Raw genomic sequence first — 21,606 nt, 5'->3', positions numbered from 1 at the left:
TGATTAGCTATGGGCAATGTCATTTGAATGACATTTGTTGAGCCACACCAATCATGTCTTTTAAAACTGGTGATGCAATACAGTTACATATGAGAAATACTCCTGTTCCTGTGGGATGAGGATTTGACACTGCTTAGTAATTTGTTGGTTTTTGGCTTATTTGAATGACTATATCTATAACAGGTTATGCTGCAGGCCTACACTTTAGGCTTTTATTATGTATACTAACTTAGTACTTACGCTAAATTTATAAATAGATTCTGTCCCAGTTTTACTCCTTTTTAAAATACCTTGTACAATAACAGTTCACTGATTTTATTGGAGAAATGTTGGATGTGTCATATTACAATACTATTGCATTAATGATTTTTATTTATTTATTATTTAGCTTAATACTGTCTTATATTACAGTAGCTACAGGAATATAAGGATGGGCTAGAAAATTGAGAGTCGAGAGATTTCCACTTGATTCAAAGGTTGTCTTTTTTCCTCTTTCTTTCTTTTTGTTTATTTATTTATTTATTTTTACTTTGGCAAGCTTGTGAGCCATGTTTTTGTAGTTGTTGTTGTTGTTGTTTTCTGGCACCAGAAGGGGCCCTCAAAGTATTAAAAGGCAGCTGACAAAAATAATCACATTAATGACAAATGTTATATGTGTACAGCTAATACATTATTCAGTATTTCATTCATATTAAATAGTTTTAAACGGTTTGTATACAATAATAGCCTACTAGGCAACTTTAAGCCACATTTTAAAGCGAATGCGAAAATGTTGTAAAAGTGTTCAGCACCTTTCTCTGCAGATGAAGCCATTCATACTGTGGACAATAAACTCCTGCGATGGTTCAAAATGCTGTATTCCAGAGCCAATGCGTTCGGAGTACGACGCGCTCAGGTGATTGGACAGCGAGCCCATCAATCAACAATGGCGCACTGCCATTGGTCTATCGCTCATCCGCTTACTTTACTGGGCGATTCGGTCAACAGAGAAACAAGTCGGAACGCAGGAGACGAGGCGAACAGGAGAGAAAATGGCCGACAGATTCTCTAGATTCAACGAAGAACGTGATTTCCAGGTAAAAATGCTGCACGAATTGAACGTATCCGAAACATATTATATGAACGTCCATTTTAGAGAGCCGAGCTTCGTATTGTTTGTTTGAGCCGCTGAGCTGGGGCTGCCTCTATGACACTGGAAAATAGCAGTCGTCCCAGTTTAGCATTGACAAGCTCGAGACCAGTTGAACTGTACGTGTCGCTTTCCAGTTTACCTCATACATTTTTAAAAATTTCCAGTGAATATCCAGATGGCCGTCGAAGTTTGAGAAGTGTCGTTATTCGACCCCTTTGACGGGGTATGTTGTTAATTTGAGAAGGGGTTTTGACCGCAGCTGTCCCCGGCCTGGCACTGAGACATAAACTCCTACGTGAAGACAATATGAGCAAACGGCCACCTGACTGTAATATCAATTATTTGAATGTATATTTTTTTGCTTTTACGTGTGAAGCTTCAAATAAATAAATAAATAAGCTGTTTTTACTCAACTGCGCTTTAACTTTGCTAAGACGTTAGCCTTGATATATGTGAATAATACAGGCTTTGTTTTGTTTTGTTTTTTTGTCTCAGACTGATTCTCGTCTTGCACAATGGCATGTTTGTGCTGTATTTTGCATACCTGATTTGCAAGTTAGGCCAGCTGATATAAAGACTACTTGCCTGACAGTTTGTAAGGTCTGTAGTATTGATGCATGATGAGAGAGATCCGTTGTTTACTTGCTGATGTCAGATCTGGCATCTGTTTGGTCCGTTGAGTTTTGGCATGTCATGATTAAAATAGTTTTTTATTGAGGGATGCGTGTAAGATTTTCTGTGCATCTCTTGAGAAACTGTGCTGTAGACCTTCTTTGGCAATGTAAGGAGGAATGTTGTTTTTGTCTTGACAAACCATGTCAGAGGGTTTCTTAATATAATTCTTTATGGTCCTTCTGGGAAGGATTTCTGTTGATTTATCTAGAGGCTGGGATAGTTTTGTCCTGCAATGATGTGTAGGCAGATGGTCCATGTTGTCAAAGAAGTTGTCCAGCCCCCATCTGAAAGAAGCGTTTCTAAAACCACCCAGTTGAGCTGTGCGTGGAGTGCTGACAGGAACAAACAGGCTTTTATTAGAGTGCCTACGAACTGTGTGAAGCCCTTAGTTTAGATTAGGGTCAGCAGACAACTGAGAGCTTTGCCTTGGCAATTTGTCAGGGGCCAGCAACAGAATTAACAGCATTTATTTATTCTTTAAACAATTGATAACAGAGTGCTGGAACTATGACGCAGGCCTATCGGCTGTTGGGATCACACTGGTACACGACAAAACCCATTATAATTTTTCCATAAGATTTTGGATTATCGAAAAAAAATAAGCTCTGTGTTCAGCCATAGTTTATGATACTTGCACGTTTTGCTCATCAAGATAATTTTCACAAAACAAAGTTAGGCTATAAACGAACTACACCATGGTCGCTCACCTTCAACTTCACTTTATCAAACTAATTTTAGAAACATATGCCAAGATAAAGATTTACTCTGTGGATGAATTTAATCCAGATTTAATAAATAATAAAAATATACTATTCTGGATAGTTTTCATTTGGGGAAGAAACCATGTTTTTTATGTTTCTTTACAGTTGTTAGAAAAGTTTTGTATTTATATTTGGTGCTTAAAGATTATTGATGCATGCATGATGCATATTTGAATGATTGTGTAGCATGCATGCGTTCCCCTGCAGAATAGGCTCTCTGAAGTGTGAAACCCTAACTATGGCTCTTGTCAATTTCCAGTCTCATGTCCTTTTTCAGATGACAGAAAAGCATAGACAGAGGCAAGAATCGCTACAAACTCTGGGCATGTAGAGCACTGCAGGCTGTGTGCTGGTCTACTTATCTGTGTTGTCACTCAGGGCTAGCATGCGTGACAAGTCTATCAAGCGCTGTCAGGAAGGGTGGAAAAAGTTATAATAGTTACATTGAATGTGTTCAACTGAATTTATATATATATATATAAACGGTTAAACAAGATGAACAATCATTTGAAATTATAGGTTAATGTAATAAAAAAAGATCAAGTTAAATTTTAGTGGGGGAAAATCAATTTCAGGCCAATAGCATCAGGAAATGTTTATTTTCCCAACAGTAACAATTTTTTCACATTTGTTTAGTTTATAGCCTATATTTTCTCCTGATTTTATTTATTTATTTTCTCTATTTTTCAACTGGCTATCCAAACCCCCAAATGTGAGAAGTAGTAGGGTTTGTACTTCGAGCTAACCAGAAGCAGAAACAGAATGTACTATAGCAGACTGTTTCTTCAAATGTTTAAAAAATAAATTAGTAAAAAATAAAAAATTATTTATTATAATTGTCCACCTTTAAACATGAATTTACAGATGCAGCTACAGGTCTGGGAATGTGCACTGGGCTTCCTGTCTGCTCATCTGGGGGACATTGCAAAATATGCAAAATTAGTTTCATGAAAGATTAACCTTTATTATTCATATAAAAACTGGAATAAATACAAAACTGGATGTAAACTAAAAAAGAAATGAAACAAATTAATGTAGAAGTAAAAAAAAAAAAAAAAAAAAACACTAAATCATATATGAAATGACCAAAAAGTTAATGTAAATTGTAGGGCTGGGTACTGAACTTCGATGCCTTTATGGTCCATTTGGCTGTCCACGACCACATGATGTGAAGGGGAGGATTTCTGAAGATACTCGCAGTCACACAACACAAGTGTAGTTGTTTTTCTCAAAACGTTTCCGTTTTACAATGCCAAAGAGGTCTAAAGTGTGGCTACCCTTTATAAAAGTGGATGCTGAGTCAGCAAAGTGCAACATATGCGATAAGAGTATTGCAACCAAAGCAGGCAATACCACCAATTTAATGAAACAATTGTTTGGATGAGTGTTTTGCCCTCCATCCCTGTTTAGTTTGGTCCACTCCATTGCATATCTTGAAACACGCCTCCTTTCACATCGTCTGAAAAACAGAGAGGGAGAGGCAGATTAATCCGGTACAGCGAATTTCTCTAAGCAGCAGGCCACTGTATACGTTCACTTAAAACATAACCGACTGTGTTTACGAGAATACTTGCAGAGACAATTATTTTGATTATGATTGTGTGTGTATGTGTTCATTCAGAAGTTACGATACGTGAAAGATGATTTCATTCTCTGTACGCGTATACATCACTATTCACGATAGCCCATCGGACTAACGATTTTGCGAGCCCTGCACCTCAGATATATCCAGTTTGTGAAACACTGGTTTCGTTAAACAAAATAAATAATTATTTTAAAAGATTGACTCAAAAGAATCATCGGTTCACTAATCGGATCATAAACTTGTATTACCGAGCCAAAGATGATCTATTATTGAACATCTCAAATAAATAAAGACTTCAAGTTCATCCGTAATGCACATAAAGCTATGGTTTGAGTTTATACACTTCTATTTCGTGCATGATTCAAATGGATCTGCTAACTGAATGCAACGTGTGAGTTCTAGAAGAACGTTTGTGTCTTGATGAGCATGTATCACTCACTAGGAGTCGCTAAATGAACAGCTGCTGTTCTTTTTTTTTTTTTCAACGGAGGATCAGTTGCCCTATTGGTTAAAATCCCCAAACTTTTTACTTAAATATTAAATTAAAAAATTACATAAACACAGGGGCGTTTGCATTATGATGTGGTGGGCTGCTGAGGGCTAGAAAGTCCAGGGCAACTTTTTGGTCCCAGTCTGCCCCTGAATGGCGCACCCCTATCCAAAAAGCACAACCAGTTGTATTAATAATGTTATCCTGAGTGTGAAGTGTTACCAGAATTTGTTTTAATTAAGGTGAAAAAAAATAAATAAATAAATAAATAAAAAGTTTTGTGTTTAATGTATTTGTGTTGTTGTTGAAATTGATTTTAAAACAAGGTATCGGAAAAAGTATCGTTAGGAACCAGTATCAAAACTGAGGTATCGAAATTGGCACCGGGTCGAAAGATTTTGAACAATACCCAGCCCTAGTAAATTGCAATGAAACATTGAAAACATTAAAATAAAAGCCAATTCAAAACATTAATAAAAATTAGTATATAACATTTAATAATTTAATATTGATAGGAGCACACATATCTAAGACTACAATAATTAGGTGTAGGGATATGCCGGTATCCGATTTTCCTGTTGCGATTAATTGCGAATGCTTTTATCACGGTATTAAAATGTAATTAAAGAAAATTTTATAATACATAATAGCAGGTTAAATATCATTTGTCTTATAACAAAAATAACTGAACATTCAAATACAATAAAGCAATACAGAAAAATATATAAAGTTAAAAGATTTACACCGATTAAAGTGCAAAAAAACTTTAAAGACCCATAGGTATCACTTTACAATGAGACATCATTAGTTAACTTTAGTTAATGCATTAACATTCACATTGAGCAGTAGCTACATTAATATTTAAGAAATTTGAAATCATTTGACAATGGATTAAAAAATAAATGTGTAAAATAAATATACTTTAGATGACAAGGTATTTTTCATAAATAAATATTTAATAAAAATATAATAAAAAGGAAGTAAACACCGTAATCAACAGGGCACTCAGTATTCTGGGAAGTTTGTGTGCACTGGGAATCATATTTTTCAAATAAAGCCAGGGTAAAACTCATTTTACATACAGCACACAGTGAAAATGACATGAATATGACTGTGGGCAAATGCATAAAGTGCAGCATAATTTGAAATCATGAGTTCAAAGTTTAAAGCATTCAATTCACACAGATCGACCGTCACACAGAGAACGCATGAACACGCTGGATACACAGATTTCACAGTTGGATTCAAATAAGTTTGCAAGGTTTCTGATATTAAATGTTCATTAGTCATTCAAAGATTTGTTTAAATGATATTAATGCGTATTTGCTTCATGTTGATGGCAAACAAGAAAGTATTATAATTTTTTGCCTTTCTATTACTAATAAGTCTAATTTAAAAGCAATCATTATTATACTTTCTGTATACATTAATTCCTTTGTTTAACCGTTCTATTTGATTATTAGACCGATTTCTATCCGTGTTAGACAGAACTGTTAAAGACAACTGTTAAGACAACTGTAAAAGATAACTCGGGCGCTGTCGCTCTCAGTGCCTTCAAAATAAAGGTCCCCAAACACATCTTCCAACCCGAAAAACTTATCAGCCTTGGGGATATAATTCAGTCGACCACTACTTGACACGCCAAAATTCCGTCACCAATGCTCACTGTCGTTCGTGTCACCGGAAGTTGCCAGCTCTTCTTTGACAATGCATGGGATTATGTTGCTGTGTCGCTGGTGGTGTGAATGGGGCTTTACATCAGTAGGAAAGCGATAAAGTAAGCATCTTCCATTCAAAGACTTGTGGTTGGATTTCTGGCAAACCAAAAACTATTAATGGGTTATGTTACAATTAATTGTATTACAAATTAGAAAATACTGTAGTTGGAAAATACTATAAATTTATAAACTGTTCAGCGTCATGATATCTAACATCTCCAACAACATCATGACAACATCCAACAACATGACATCTTAAAGTATAAAAGCATAATCAAGATACTTTCAACAGTCCATTAACCTCTAAAGCGCGATTCTTTCCACCGGAATAGCGTACGGGTAAAATGTCACTTTAGTATGAATCTGAATTAGGCCTACGTAACACACATTGCCTTCCCTTAATTTTACAATAAGTAGTGAAACTTACCCAAAATAAATGCTTAAATATATAAAAAAAAAAAATGTAAATTTAAGGGGCTTCTCTTTTGTTCAAAGTTCTCAGACAGCTTTCAAAATTGCCACCAGACAGTGTGGACACACAGAGACCTATATCTCGGCGTGCAATGATCCGACTGACTTGTAATTACAGGAGGTTTGTGGCAACAAACACATTGAGTTGTTAAGACATCAAAGTACAATAATACATTATTTTTTCATTTTCTGATTTGAGCTCAAATATGGAAGTGTGCTTAATGGGTACGTGAGCTCAATAGGTACGTTTACCCTATTTACCTATAAAAATAAACAAAGCTCTAAGATTTTGTGCATTCCAGTGAATTATTAATGGGAAATATATCGTAAGTTAAATCGGGGGAACAGACCACAAATGTGCAGTATAGGTTGTCCTTTTTCATACTACTACCGTGGAATGCAAAGGGGAAAAAGAAAATAAATATGAGGAAAATAATGCAGCGACTGAAAAGCCCTTGCCATAGATCTTCTTGTTATAACATGTCACGTTAAAACACCAAGCGTTACGTTATTCTCATGATGTCTGAAACTGAAACATGAAGGAAAATCGACAGCTCATTCAGTCAAACAGACGGATTAGTTTTAATTTGATTTGAAATGATTTGTTTCAGTCTCTTTGAATGGAAGTTCCCCAAACCAGAAGTTCCACCCATAATTCAAAATGCAGTACGGTGGATGGTGTTTGGACATTTTTTTTTTTTTTTGTGTGACTAATGTCAAGTTTTTTTCAGCCTTGTTGTTGATCAGAAGTTTGGAGTCAGCGAGATTTAGGTACTTTTATTTAACAAGAACGCAGGCTCCAGACAAAAACAAAAACAGAAAAACAATTAAGGAGCCATTGGCTCACTTTTTCTTGTCTTTAACAGCATTTTAATCCATCTTGTAGATGTCCTGGGAACTATGGTTCAGTTAAATTGGGAACTAAGTGTCTTTTCCAATTTGATAGCTGAATTCAGTCACAAAGAATTGTTCATTACACAGAATCTGTGCCAGTGTCGTGGACCATTATTATTTCAGCATCATTTGGCCATTGAATGTAGTTTGGGCTCCCCCTCAATGCATCCTACAAATGTTGTCTTGTCATAGTCTTGCACAAATCCCATCTGTTTTTCTTCATTAGTAACATGCAATTATATAGGAGGTGTTAAATTTTTTTGACAGTGTCTTCAGCTCATCTGCATTGTTTCTCATCTTCCACTTGACAATAGCCCATAGATTCTCTATGGGGTTCAGGTCTGGTGAGTTTGCTGACCAGTCAAGCACACCAACACCATGGTCATTTAAACAACTTTTGGTGCTTTTGGCAGTGTGGGCAGGTGCCAAATCCTGCTGGAAAATTAAATCAGCATCTTCAAAAAGCTGGTCAGCAGAAGGAAGCATGAAGTGCTCCAAGATTGGTAAATGGGTGCAGTGATTTTGGTTTTCATAAAATAAAATGGACCAACACCGGCAGATGACATTGCACCCCAAATCATCACAGACTGTGGAAACTTAACATTGGACTTCACACAACCAGGGCTATGAGCGTCTCCACCCTTCCTCCTGACTCTAGGACCTTGGTTTCCAAATGAAATACAAAACTTGCTATCATCTGAAAAAAGGACTTTGGACCAATGGCAACAGTCCAGTTCTACTTGTCATTAGCCCAGGTAAGACGCCTTTGACATTGTCTGTGGTTCAGGAGTGGCTTAACAAGAGGAATACGACAACTGTAGCCAAATTCCTTGACACTTATGTGTCTAGTGGCTCTTGATGCCTTGACCCCAGTCTCAGAGCATTCCTTGTGAAGTTCTTTAAAATTCTTGAATCCAGTTTGCTTGACAATCCTCATAAGGCTGCGGTTCTTTCAGTTTGGTTGTGCATCTTTTTCTTCCACACTTTTTCGTTCCACTCAACTTTCTGTTAACATGCTTGGATAAACAATTAAAAGAACCAAAGACTTAAACTACTTCAGTCTGTGTGCAATTAATTTATTTAATACATGACTTTCACAATTTGAGTTGAATTACTGAAATAAATGAACTTTTCTTCTGCATTCTAATTTGAGAAGCACCTGTATATTGTAAATGTCCACACAGCTGACAGCTTTATCTGTTGTAGTTTTTTCAAGTTGAACACAAAATAGACACTGCTTTTCTTCACTTTAACTTTGCATGTTTCCACTCTCTCAAGCTGCCACAACTGAAGCTGCTTTTAACAGGTGTGCTGTCAACGCTGCTGTTCGGCAGAGTTTTCTTCTAAAATGTTGATGCACATTGTCTCAGCTTATTACATCAACATAAAAAAAGATATTATCACAAAACAACCCGGAAAAAGTCATTACATGCTAATTTTTAAATCATACCATGTACATTTCTTTAGTCGCTAGTGGCGACCTCAGCAAAAACTTGTTGCAAATGCGACCGCTGTCACAGTCCATCGTCACTTTCAGAAATGCTTAACTACTGTGGTCATTTTCTCTTGGGTTTTTCCTTTATGCTTTTCTCATCTCTGTCTTAGTCTAGCCAATGGATTGTGAATTCAGATGTTTTGTGTGTTTACCTGCATAGAGTATGTCTATCTTTGAACAGCAATGCCTCTTGCTGACTGTGTTTAGCACTCAGCATACCAATGTGCTAGTGTGTTTACTTTCCTTTCAGGTCTTGATGGAAGGGTCTGTATTGTATGTTTCTTGCTTCGTCTTTATGCCTTTGGTCCATCTTTATTCATGATGTATGACTATTTTGTTTTATGCAGAACATACAGTCTGACAGTCTATGACATAGGCTTGTCTTTAGTTGACTCTTGGCAGTATTTTTTATTTTGCACTTGGAGTGCATGACAAACAACCGAATACACTGCATATCTTTATTTGTGAATACTTGAAGAGCCTAAAGAGGCTAATCAAAATCAATCTCATGGAGTGTTTCAAGATCACTGCATTTTATCCCATTTGCCTGTGTGTTTTTGTGCTAGAGAGTCCACTGGTATTGCTTTGAGTTAGACTCAAGTCTATCCATACCCAAGATCAGAATCAGAAAGAGCTTTATTGCGCTTGCGCATACAAGAAATTTGTTTTAGTGTCACAATCTTCCAGTATACAGATACGACTACAACACACATACAATAAAAATAAGATGAGAATAAAACTGCCGACATGTAAATATAAATAGGCAAGAATAGAAACAATAAATTAGTTGATTGAAAGATTGGACATAACACCATGCAGTTTCATGTGGATCGTTTCTGCATTGCATTCTGCAGCTTGCTCAAGGTTGAGATGTCTTTTATTGGGTGATGGAGTGGAATTATTTATCTTTGCTTTTGTGGTTTCTCGCTCCATGTTTGGTTGTGTTTTCTAGCTGCAGACCTGAGGTGTGTGCAGGGATCTCAAAGATGAGTTGCAGAACTTGGGTTGTGAGTTCAGCTTACAGTCAGATAGCCAAATGTTCTGCTTGCTTGATCCGTAATAGAAAACCATCATTTACATTTCTGCTTTGTGCTTCTGTCTAGGCTGCAGTTAAATAAGGGTTTTGTCTGCATATTGAGAAATTAAGGTTAATTTAAAACCCCTTCTGCTCCTTTCTGCTTAGAGCAAATCCTCAATGTTGATTTCTTACCACTTGAATGATATATTTCATTGTGCCCCATGCCAAATTCTCTCTCAGTGGTTTTCAAAGTTTTGCTGATATGTTCAGCTCTGGCTTATGAGGGGTCTGGACTCAAACAGTCACTGATCCTGCTGTCGCCGGGCTGATGTCTTTGCTACCAGCAGACGTGATGAGACCTAATATGGTCTTAAATGATGGGGATTATGAGCTGTTTTGTTTTTTAATGTCTGTGGAGTCATGAGTGACATGAAAGTAGTATGTTGCCATGGACAGCAATGAAATCCACTATCATTGGTCTAGGCTTGCTGCAATAGTTGGTGTGGACATTGTTACCGGTGTTAAGCTGAAACGCTTCTCACTTGTTTTCTCACAGATTTTGGTTCAAAACTAAATGCAGAAGCATGCGTTTCAACCGAAATTACCCAACAGTTGTACCAGGAACTTTTTTCCCCAGGAACTATTTTCCTCCCAGACCTGTTGCTTTCTGCATTTCTACTGCGGTTTAAAGTACAGTGAAGATTAGGCAAATAGTCTGGTGACGTCTGCGTTGCATTTCTCAAAATGAATTAAATTTTATGTTTAAACATTAACGAGACATCAGAGCCAGCGCCAAATGTCAGGATTAGTCGAGTTGAAAGTGCTCTCGTCAGTAACATGAGCAATGAGCTCCCACTGATCGTCTCTGAAATTGACGATACCCATTTTTAAATAGGCGCTGTCTTTATAAATAAAATGCAGGTTTGAGTTTATTTAGAAAATGATCCGAATGGTGTTTGACGTCACAATGCTGCGTGAACTCAACCAATCAGCATGTTTAGCGCCCAAGTCCCGCCCCTGAAAGTTCTGGACCTTTGAAAGCATCTGTCATATCGCTCCTCTGCATAATCCTTCTGCCTAAAAATCTCTCCTCTCTAGCTCAGTATTTGCTGTTCTGCTGCCACAACACACTGTGCTGTGTCAAATCGTGACCCTTCTGAATGCATATTTTTCTTTTTTTGCATCATGTGTAAAAGCGCACACAGTATTCCGGTTGGATGTTTGTGGGAGTCTGCTATTGAATGTTGTTGCACCCGATAAATGTCAAATTGTATTGTTGAGACGAGTGAATTTATAACGTTGTTTTTCAGAATTTTTGTAGTGGCCAGTTCTGTTTTAAGCCGTGTGTATGCGGGTGGGTGTGTGCCTGTCATTGGCCTGTCATTGGGACACGTAGACTCCCCGTAGCAGCACACAGAGCCAAAGAGCAATGGTGGTGTACAAAACAGCTGAGAGCTTTAACCAGTTTTATATGCTGTCAGGCTTTTGAGCCGTTTCTGTTTGTATTAAATCAATTTTCTGTACTCATTTGCCATGATCCTGTGCTTCATGAATTTTTTACATTTTTATATCAAGATGAAAAGTTTCAGGTGAATTCAAATCTTAAATTCGGCATTAAATAGAATAAAAAAATATAATGAAAAGTCTAATTAAGACTAATTTTGTTGACACTTTTTTTTTTTTATTATTATTAGTTTTTGTGACTGGTCTCTAGTTTACATTGTAATACACTCAATGTTTAAAAGGCCAAGGAGGTCCAATGGTTTGGATTTGAGCTGTGGCGCTCGTAGTAGAGACACTCCTGTCTGATCTCATTCAACTGCCTGCAGATTTTCTCCCCCTATATAGCGAGTCGCAAAAGATAAAAACAACAAGACAAACTTGGAAAATAGTCTAGATTAACTGACCCATCTTTATTTAAGGAAAAGATGAGCAGGTGGATTGGAAATCACCCCCCTTCCCTTTTAAGGTGACTTAATTTTTTTCTCATCTGATTAATAGATTTATATATTATTATATTTATATCTGCCTTTTTTCCCTCCCTAATATCGATATTGGTATTGGCCCTAAAAAAACAATATTGGTCAGGCACTAATATTGGCACACATCGGATTTTCTCCCAACTGTTTTTGTCCACTTAAGACTTAAACTGTGTTTCAGTAAATACTCTCCAAGCCGGCCATTTTGGCATATTTGTATATTTGATTGTTTGGATGTGCCAAAAGCTCAAATTGTAATTAACCTGTCCGTTTTGGAGTGTGCAAACATTTCAGCCTGGGGAACAGATTGTGCTTTCAACTTTTTATAAAACATGTCCTGCAATTTAGCAACAGTATAAGATGGCATTTTACAAGAATCACCGATTGTGCGGATTCTGATTTTAAGTTGGGTTTTAGGGAGGAACAAGTGTGCACCCCTGTGAAGGGAAAGTTGCGCTAGAAGAAACGCAGCTATAATGCTTGGATGCCATAATAAAAACAAATAAATAAATTAGTTTATTAAAACAGCCACAGGCCTAAAGTGTAAGCAGATGTTTGAATGTTTAGTACTCTCTTCTATCATAATTAAGCAGCCGCTTTCATGTTGCACATGCTGAAACTCTTCCGCATAAAAGCCTGATCTAGCTTCTGAATTGTGAATAGCAAAAATGCAAATAGACAAATGTTTTGAAAATGATTGCATATAAAAACAGCTGGCAACTTTTGTTTTGTGAGATAGAATTTGCAAGATAATGTATAAATAACAATAATAAATGTATGTGTGTGTTCTTAATTTCTCCAGTACCGATAGCAGAATCATTAAGGTCAGAGCTTATCAATACTCTGGCCTTTTATAGTTTAGCCGATTGAATACCAGGTTTCAGTACCCATCCTTAGATGCATGATCCAGTTAGTCTGAAGTTTAGCTTTGAGCATGAAGCTAAAAATTGGTTCACAATAACTGGATGTCTCTGTTCTATTTGCGTGTTTCCTTTTTTAAGAAAAAAATAGTTTTGTATGTAATTTTATTTTTAGAGGGGAAACGCTAACAGGACATCTTTCATTTTAGCATATGTAATGTTTGCTCTGCTTTAATCTGTCATCTTCCCCATTTCTCTCTCCTCTCAGGGTGGAAATCACTTTGATCAGTATGAGGAAGGTCAGTTGGAGTTGGAACAGGCGTCTTTGGACAAGCCCATAGAATCGGTAAGGCTACACACCTCACTTTGTACTGTTGACTAGAACAGCTGCTTCCTGTGTGTGAGAGTGTGGATGATTGGTCCAGTCAGGGATAGCCCCACCACCTCAATGGTCAGCCCCTTCCCTTATTTTAGAGAGAATTCAAATCACCTCCTTTACAGTAAATATGTCAGCACTCCCTTTCTGGAGGCCACCGTAGACCCCTTCCCTGTTCTCCACCTGTTCTTCAGTGAACACATCTGGTGTCATCACCTGTGTGACTCTATAATGAAGACATGGGTGAAGGAGATCTGTTGGATTGTACCAATCACTGTGATCAGCTTGTTTTTGTTTCGTTTTTTGATCACAGACGTGAGTGAGTATGGATGGCCTTGTGTTATGTTAGATGGTATTCCACAATGAAGCGTTTTATATGGACACTTGTTTGAACTGTGAAGTGGATGGCACACTGTGGAAAAGGAAAACGATACAAACAGACATGCGCATGCAATACCTAATTCAACACTGGCGAAACTCTTTGACTGACATACAGATTTTGATCTGTTACCCATGATTGCTTAATTTTATTGGCTACAGCCTTTTCCAAGGCCCTCATGATAGCCAAAGTATAACAAGTATATCCAGACCACGGTACAGTTAGCCCTCTTTATTTAAAGGTTACACAAGTTAATGAAAACCTGAGGATGATTACAAATACAACAGGTTGACTGCAAAAGATAAACTATAAATCAACCTTGCAATCCAGAAATGACCTTCATTTGTTTATAATATGCTACTGTTCAAATGTTTGATGTCAGTAAGTGTATATATATAAATTGTGTTTTTCAACAAGGATTCATTACATTTCTCAAAATGGCAAGTGCGAATGATCAAACATAAAGACTTTTATAATGTTGCAGTAGATTTTTATTTTAAATAAATGCTGTTATTTCTAATCATCAAAGAATCCTGGGAAAAAAAATGTACAACTGAAAAGCACAACTGTTTTCTACATTAATATTAGTAAGGAATGTGCAAATCATCATTTTAGTATGATTTCTAAAGGATCATGTGACGCTGAAAACTGGAGTAATGATGGCTGAAAATACATTTTAAAATATAACATATATTTTTTGCAACTTTGAGCATAAGACATCATTTAATAATCCAAATAATGTATAGTCTTAGAAAGTTATTATCATCAGAGCATGTGAGCCGAGCATTGCTTCACGAGAGGGTTACGTCATCTTACCAGCGTTGCGCAGTGCAGCTCTACTACACCATTTTAAAGCACAGTAGCGCTATTGCAAGCAGGAGCAAATATGCTACATAGAAATTCTCTTGCTTTTCCGGTGAGCATGAGCAGTAGAGTGAAGCAGTTAGGTGCAAAACTCACGGTGCATAAGCCACCAAATAGAGGCTATGTTGTAGGTTTAATGTTGAACTGTAGCGGGCCCTGTAGTTCACTTTGCGCTCCTGCAAATAAACTCCCCTAAACATACAAGGCAAAGAAATAAAACCGCTCAACCATCCCTTCAGAAGATGTGCTTCAAAGTCATCTGTGCACACAGACATCCAGTGGTTCAACGTAATTCAACGTCAGATTTGTCAGACTCCGAGTCCGACCTCTGATATGCAAACACAACACCAATTCAGTTACGCAACTGGTCTGTGTGTCTGCTCCATGTGATTCAAACTAGACTGACCTGATTTAGATATGAACCACTTTGTGTGTCATCCACCTCACATAGTGGAGCTAGAGATAGTGTGTGTCTGTTTTGACTGAGAGAAAGTGGTGTGTGTGTGTGTGTGTGTGTGTGTGTGTGTGTGTGTTTGAGCACATTAGGGCCCAGTATCTTGTGTGTGTGTGTGTGTGTGTGTTTGTTTTTTTTGTCAGTGTTTGTGTAGGACAGTTTATTTCAGATATTTTCAGTATTGTACACAACTTGGGGTGTTCGACATTTCTCTCCTGCAGCGAATTGGCCCCAATTAGCTAAGCAGCTCTGACCCGGTTTGTATCTGCACGCTCTGCTCTCCTCCTTCTGTCTCTTTAGGGGCTCCTTGTAATGCTTTCTCACTCTCTCTGTCTCTCACCTTTTCTCTATTACTCTCTCTTTCTGTCTCTCCCACTATCGCTCTGTCTCTCTCATCATTCTGTCCCTCTTTCTGTCTCTCCAACACAGTGATTCGGTGTACAGTACCCTCTGTCATTATGTGCTGGCATGGTGCTTGTGCAACTGGGACTGCATTTTTCGCTGACTAGGCATGTAGATAATATCGCAGGCAGCTCTGGTCTCTGTCTCTCTGTCTCGTTCCTCTGGTTCGCTCTGTATTTCAGGGATGTGCATGCCTGATGCCTCTCCTCCTCTCCATGTTGTCCTTCCTGCTCCAGTTACACTAAGACCCCATGACAAAGGCAAATTTATGTAAACATGATTAGGTAAATTGCCTGAAATTTCCTGTATCTTTATATTCTATTGTCAATTCACTTTTGGTAATATAGATGAAAATTAAGTTAAGATGCTGGTGACATCTTTCATGAGATTTGTCACATATAAAACAACAGTCCTGTCTTTAAAAGCAGGTTTAATGAAAACCACCAGTTTACATTTAAAGGATTATTTTTCCATATGCATTATCATCAGGGCTCAACAATAAGGAAAAAATGTGAATGTCCCAATTGAGACAACAATTAATGAAAAAAGGTTGTTTTTTTTTCTTGGCCCATTCTGTAGCATTTGTTAGCCTTTATTACAAGTAGTCTTTGGTCTTTTTAATTATTTAATCATGTCTTATAATCCCTTTTTTTTAATGCAAACTGTAGAAGCATGTTTTCATGTGTCCAGACATGAATTGGGTTTTTTTACATCAAGATTTCTCAGATTTCATGGTCTGATCTATTCTGTATTATTTCGAGCAGCCACCATCCCAGACTGCGGGTCAGCAGAACATGAGAGAGAGCTGGAGAGGTAGCCTGGCTGCCTGCCTGAACCAAACGATTCCCGCTCCTGCACTATTGTCTATGGAGGGGTGTGGATAATAGAGCTGCCACACGCAGTGTTCATGAAGAGCAAAGACGCCACACACAGCAGAAAACGTTGGCTGTCACTGTCAATTATTTTACACTCATAATGTTTCCTCAATCACACAACAACATGAGCTTTCATTTATTTACCACCCATTTTCTCTACTAGATCTAGAGTGTCAGGGCTATTTTCCACCAAACAGCAGTGGTGTATTTATATCGCAGAAGTCCAAGCAGCTGGTCCGTGGATGGTGACAGCCATCTTAGCATATATGTGTGTGCTTCTTGTTCGAGAGCTGTGTTTGCCATGCTCTTGTTTTTCCCATGCCCCTCCTCTGCCAATCATTGTGTGTGATCTGTAGGCAGCTAGAGGTCTGTGGTAATCGGGATCTTCTCTTATTTTCCCAATATGCTTTTATCTACTCATCCCCTCTTCTTTCTTGCTCTCTCAACACCTTTGTTTGTTTGTTTGCATGTTAAGTCAGTAGCATTAGTTTCTCTCACACACTCCCCTTCATCTACTATGAATCTCAACACTCATCTTCCTTTCTCCCGTTCCCTAACCCAAGGAGATGTGCACTGGGCAGTGACAGTCAAATGACAAGCATCACGTAAATCACACACATCACAGCACAGTAAGTGCGTTTTCTTTTCAGGTTCTGGTAACTCGCAGCGATGGTGATATGAGCTGTGTGACTTCTGAAGGCTGTGAATCCAGTTGCTATTGTTCCTTGGAGCAATAGCAACTGGATGTTTGGGGTCTGGGACCCAAAACATTGCACTATATAAATATAAAAAAGAAGCCTTCAGAGTTGCCATCCATTAATCTAGATTGGAGTGATAAACCTGACTGGGTAAATGTACCCCATGAGTGACTATGATTATATATCTCACTGGTACAACAATGTACCGCTCAACAGACCAGAAATTGACACATGCATTATTTAAAACATTCACTTCACACAGTTTAGCTTTGCAACCACATGCACACATATCCCCTTAATGAAGCTCTTAAGTGTGAAAGTAAAACCCAGGAATGTTCTGATGAAAAGGTCAAGGTTTGCCATTTCGAGACCGCACTGACCTGTTGTTCTGCTTGTTAAGCTCTGATGTAACACATACTGTTTCCGGGTCCAAGCCTCCACTCCGTTTCGGTTGAGAATATTATCCTAACAGCCATGAATGAGGACTATTTATTTATAGCACACATTTAAGTTAAGCTTTTATAAATGCATTCTCTTGGCTTGCGGCATTCCAGTCACCAATATTTTAATGATTCAGAAAAGATGAATCAGTCTGTCTGACCAACCAAGATTTCACTACGGTGATAAAAGTAAGAATAATGATATTTTTGCAGTATTGCACACATTTGATAGAGTGCTCAGACCCCGAAATGGTTACATGTGACATCAGTCTTAACAAGCAGATAGCTGAGATGTGTTTTCCATCAACTTTGTTTACAGTCACCCTTTTTTTTATTGGAAAGTTAAGAGGATTAATGTTCACCAGAAATAGAAAATTCTCATTTGCTCAACCTCAAGTTGTTCCAAATCAAGAGTTTCTTTCTTCTGCTGAGTTCAAAAGAAGATATTTTGATGAATGTGGGTACTCAAACAGTTGCTGGTCCCTATTGACTATTGAAAAATATTCTTGTATAAAAACAAGCTAAAATACATTAAGAAACACAGCTCACTTTTTAAGCAAATTTTTGTTGGGTTTTAAAGCATGCAGTCATATGTTTTAAATTAGTAGTTTTGTAAAATTAAATAACCTTAACCTTGCTCTAGCGTAATTTGTTTTCAAATGTCTCTTGGTTTGATATTTTGCTCTCAAATTTGGTTACATTCAGACATTAAATTATGGCTGAAATACAGTGCATTTGTGGCCACAAATAGGCTCATTTTCCAACTCCCCTAGAGTTAAACAGTTGAGTTTTACCATTTTTGAATCTTCAGCCGATCTCCAGGGCTGGAGGTCTTCGGGTCTTTTAACTTAGCTTAGCATAGATCATTGAATCGAATTATACCATTTGCATCTTGCTCAAAAATCACCAAAGAGCGTCTATATTTTTCCCTATTTAAAATTTGAATCTTCTGTAGTACTCAAAATGAATAGTTGGGATCAGCAGGCGCAGTGATATTACACAGCGCCTGACTATAGTCCCCAGCAACTCTGCTATTGCTGCAACTACACAAACTAGCCGGGGACTATTTTCAGGCACTGCATAATATCACTGCACCTGCTGCACCCATGGTACAGCAGCAAAGTTCCTTAATTGTTACGTCGGAATGAGAATATAGTTTCTAGACACATCGGCCTAGAACATCGCAACTTTTCATTTTCTGTCGGTCTTAGTACACGATGTAACTAGAGAAGAGTCAAGTTTTAAAAAGGAAAAATCTAAAAACTCTTTGGTCATTTTTGAGCAATGCTAACTGTCTAATCCGATTCAATGATCTATGCTAAGCTAAGCTAAAAGTGCTACGGCCAGACCCGGAGATCAGCTGAATGGATTCGAAAATGGTAAAACTCAACGGTTTATCTCTAGAGAAGTTGGAAAATGAGCCTATATTCAAAAAAGTGGAGTGTTCCTTTAAGACAGAGAAGTGAATGTGACATTAAAAAGCCATTCTGCCATCTTCCCAATTTGGTCCTGATCAGTTTACACATTGTGTTGGTAAGGAAAGGGAATGTGTTAAATTTCCCTCTCCCCCTCTCTTCCATCAGCACAGTGATGCAACACCAGCTGTCCAGGTCCCCAAACAAACACCCACCCCCTCCCCCCAAAAAACTCAACTGGCCTATTACCTTACCTCAACTTGTTAACACGTTCCCGATGTGATCTCTCTGTCTCTTTTTGGTTATTTCTCTGATTAAAGGACTGACCTTTTGGTGTCCAGCTATAGAGCATGAAGGTCAGCATGAACATTGTCACCTTACAAAGTGTTTCATTATCAGCCACCACTGAAGCCCCTTTCACACTGCACGTCGGACCCAGCATATTGCCGGAACTTTGCTGGGTCGCCTTCTGTGTGAAAGCAACCACGTCCCGGGATTGATTCCCGCATTGAACCCGGGTCGGGGACCTAGTAACATTGGACTAGCACTGTGTGAACAAAAGCCAGATCTAATGCCTTGTCAAAGTGATGACGCGCGTTATCACGCGACTCTTTTACCTGCTGTTTTGAAGGAAGATCAACGTTCGCGACGAAAAAATATATGCAAACTGTAATGAAGCAGAGACCAGTTAGTTCCTCACTTTCCGCGCTGATGCAGAGATCGTTCGCTTGCTTCAGTGAAAGTATAACGTGCCTAGCGTTTTCGATTCGTACATTACGCGTCACGTGTCGTTACGGGATCTTTACGGGTTGTGTGTGAAAGCACGCACATATCCCGGGTAATCACTGGCAGTGTGAAAGTGCAAAATCTAGCGACCCGGGAACAATTGCCGGAACACTTTACCTGGTATTTGCCAGAATGGCAGTGTGAAAGGGGCTTGACTGACTCTTAACAGTTATTTGATGTGACATTTCAATTGGTCACTGAGACATTTCCTAGTGTGGTGATATTAAGGTGTTTTTTATTTCCAATATATCAGAGTAATGGTTTTTATGCAAATCGAGAGAGCAAATGCTGTTTTCATTTACTTATTTTCGCATTAAGTATTAGAAATGGGTGGTTATTTATATTTTATTTATTAAATAACATGTTTTTGTAACCGCTATTGTGAATTTCCCATGGTTCAGTATTGCATATTCCAAAGTCAAATTTAGTGTGATCTCATTCTCCGAGACTCCGTTTCAAGCTTGTCTTAATGAAGCTGTCACAAACACCTACATGTTGGAAATGCACTAGCTGCCCTGCACATCTCTGTCCTGTTTTAATTTAATTCCACCTTTCTCTCCCTCTGTCACTCCCAGCTATTACTATGTTGATAACATCACTCTCTACCACAATTTTCTTGTGGGAGTTTGTCTGTTTGGACAATATAACATTCTTAATGTTGTTTTTAAAGATCATTTTATATGAATTAACTGCCAGTTAGTGGATGTGTAGATGTGTGAATTCACTGTGGTAATGTAGTGGATCAAAGAGACAGTGTGACCAGTAGAAAGCTGTAGAGATTGGCCAGTTTCTTCAGTTTGTGTGACGTTTGACTGTTCTTTTGACAGCCCAGGGTTTAAAAGCCAGGTTCGTATGGACATGTTTTCACTCCACTTGCACTGCTGTTGGATTCTTCGGCGTTGTTGCTCTCCATCTGTCTGTTTTATTTTAGTGCATTCATCCCTTTGTCCCCACAAAACCCACCCGCCTCCCACGTCTGCCTGACATGCCATTCACGCAGCCGGAGATTGGCCTCTGGCCACGTTTGACTGATTCTGATTGGCTAATATGAAGAATTAGACTAAACTAAGACAGCTCTCTTCATCAAGTTTGATATCTCTTGATCTAATGATCTCCTGTTCGGGAAAGAGGAGTTCACAATTGCTATGTAAAGTGCTCCACTCAGCAGGAAGAGGTAATATTAGGTCAGCTCAACACACACACCCTGTTTAGATTCTCCTTCAGTCCTCAGAATGATGAAATGCTGTGTATAGTTAGCAGAGGATGCTGCAGAGCCACTGCATTGCAGGCCTTTTGGGCTGGGCTTACTGCAAGTGCTTCTGCACTGCTGATAAACCAAAGATCCTGGGACTTGCACTCTTTCGATGCTGCAGTCTGTCTTTTCGTCTGTAAGCAGTGAGCTCATGTGATTAATTCTGTTCTAACGTTGTATTTTTGAGTCCCTTGCTGCAGCTGGCCATATGCTGGTTTTGATGTGCACTCTGTGGTCTCCTCTGCAGACTGTAAATAACAGAAAAGGAAATGATCATTATCATAAGGTCTTGTTCCTTTTTTCATCTCTGTAATTTAAATGGAAGAACATGCACACAAATGTTTGGATGTCCAGAGGCTCAAAAGGGAATTTTGTACAAGACAAGCATTAGTCCAGCTCCCCATGCTCGAACCATCTGGATAAAACTTTTCCATGTTCTTTCACCACATACAAATGTATGAAGGTATGAAACAAACGTTTGAGCTGAGATATAAATGAACTGAAGATTTAGCACTATTGTTCAACATGGATTACTTTGAGATATGTAAAAGGAGAGACCGACCAACATTCATTCTGTATGACCAATA

General features: G+C 38.2%; 1 protein-coding gene across 7 annotated transcripts in view; it reads left to right on the top strand.

Moving 5' to 3' along the window:
- Positions 1-948: 948 nt before the first annotated feature.
- Positions 949-21,606, top strand: part of LOC113046976 (G patch domain-containing protein 8-like) — a 40,056-nt gene continuing 19,398 nt past the window's right edge. For 3 of the 7 annotated variants that reach the window (XM_026208166.1, XM_026208203.1, XM_026208183.1), the window contains exons 1-4: positions 1,041-1,076; positions 13,347-13,424; positions 15,373-15,408; positions 20,595-20,613. Coding sequence is in view for 1 of the 7 variants with exons in the window: in XM_026208157.1 (XP_026063942.1) it covers positions 1,032-1,076; positions 13,347-13,424 (123 nt within the window). In the remaining 6 variants the exon portion in view is untranslated. Of the gene's footprint in view, positions 1,077-13,346; positions 13,425-15,372; positions 15,409-20,594; positions 20,614-21,606 lie in introns of those variants that run through there. The other 4 variants (XM_026208174.1, XM_026208208.1, XM_026208193.1 and 1 more) reach the window with 2 other exon arrangements.

The sequence above is a fragment of the Carassius auratus genome, chromosome 3 (assembly GCF_003368295.1).
Source record: "Carassius auratus strain Wakin chromosome 3, ASM336829v1, whole genome shotgun sequence".
NCBI lineage: Eukaryota > Metazoa > Chordata > Actinopteri > Cypriniformes > Cyprinidae > Carassius > Carassius auratus.
Note: the sequence above shows the minus strand (reverse complement) of the source record. Positions and strands in the feature narration are given on the sequence as shown.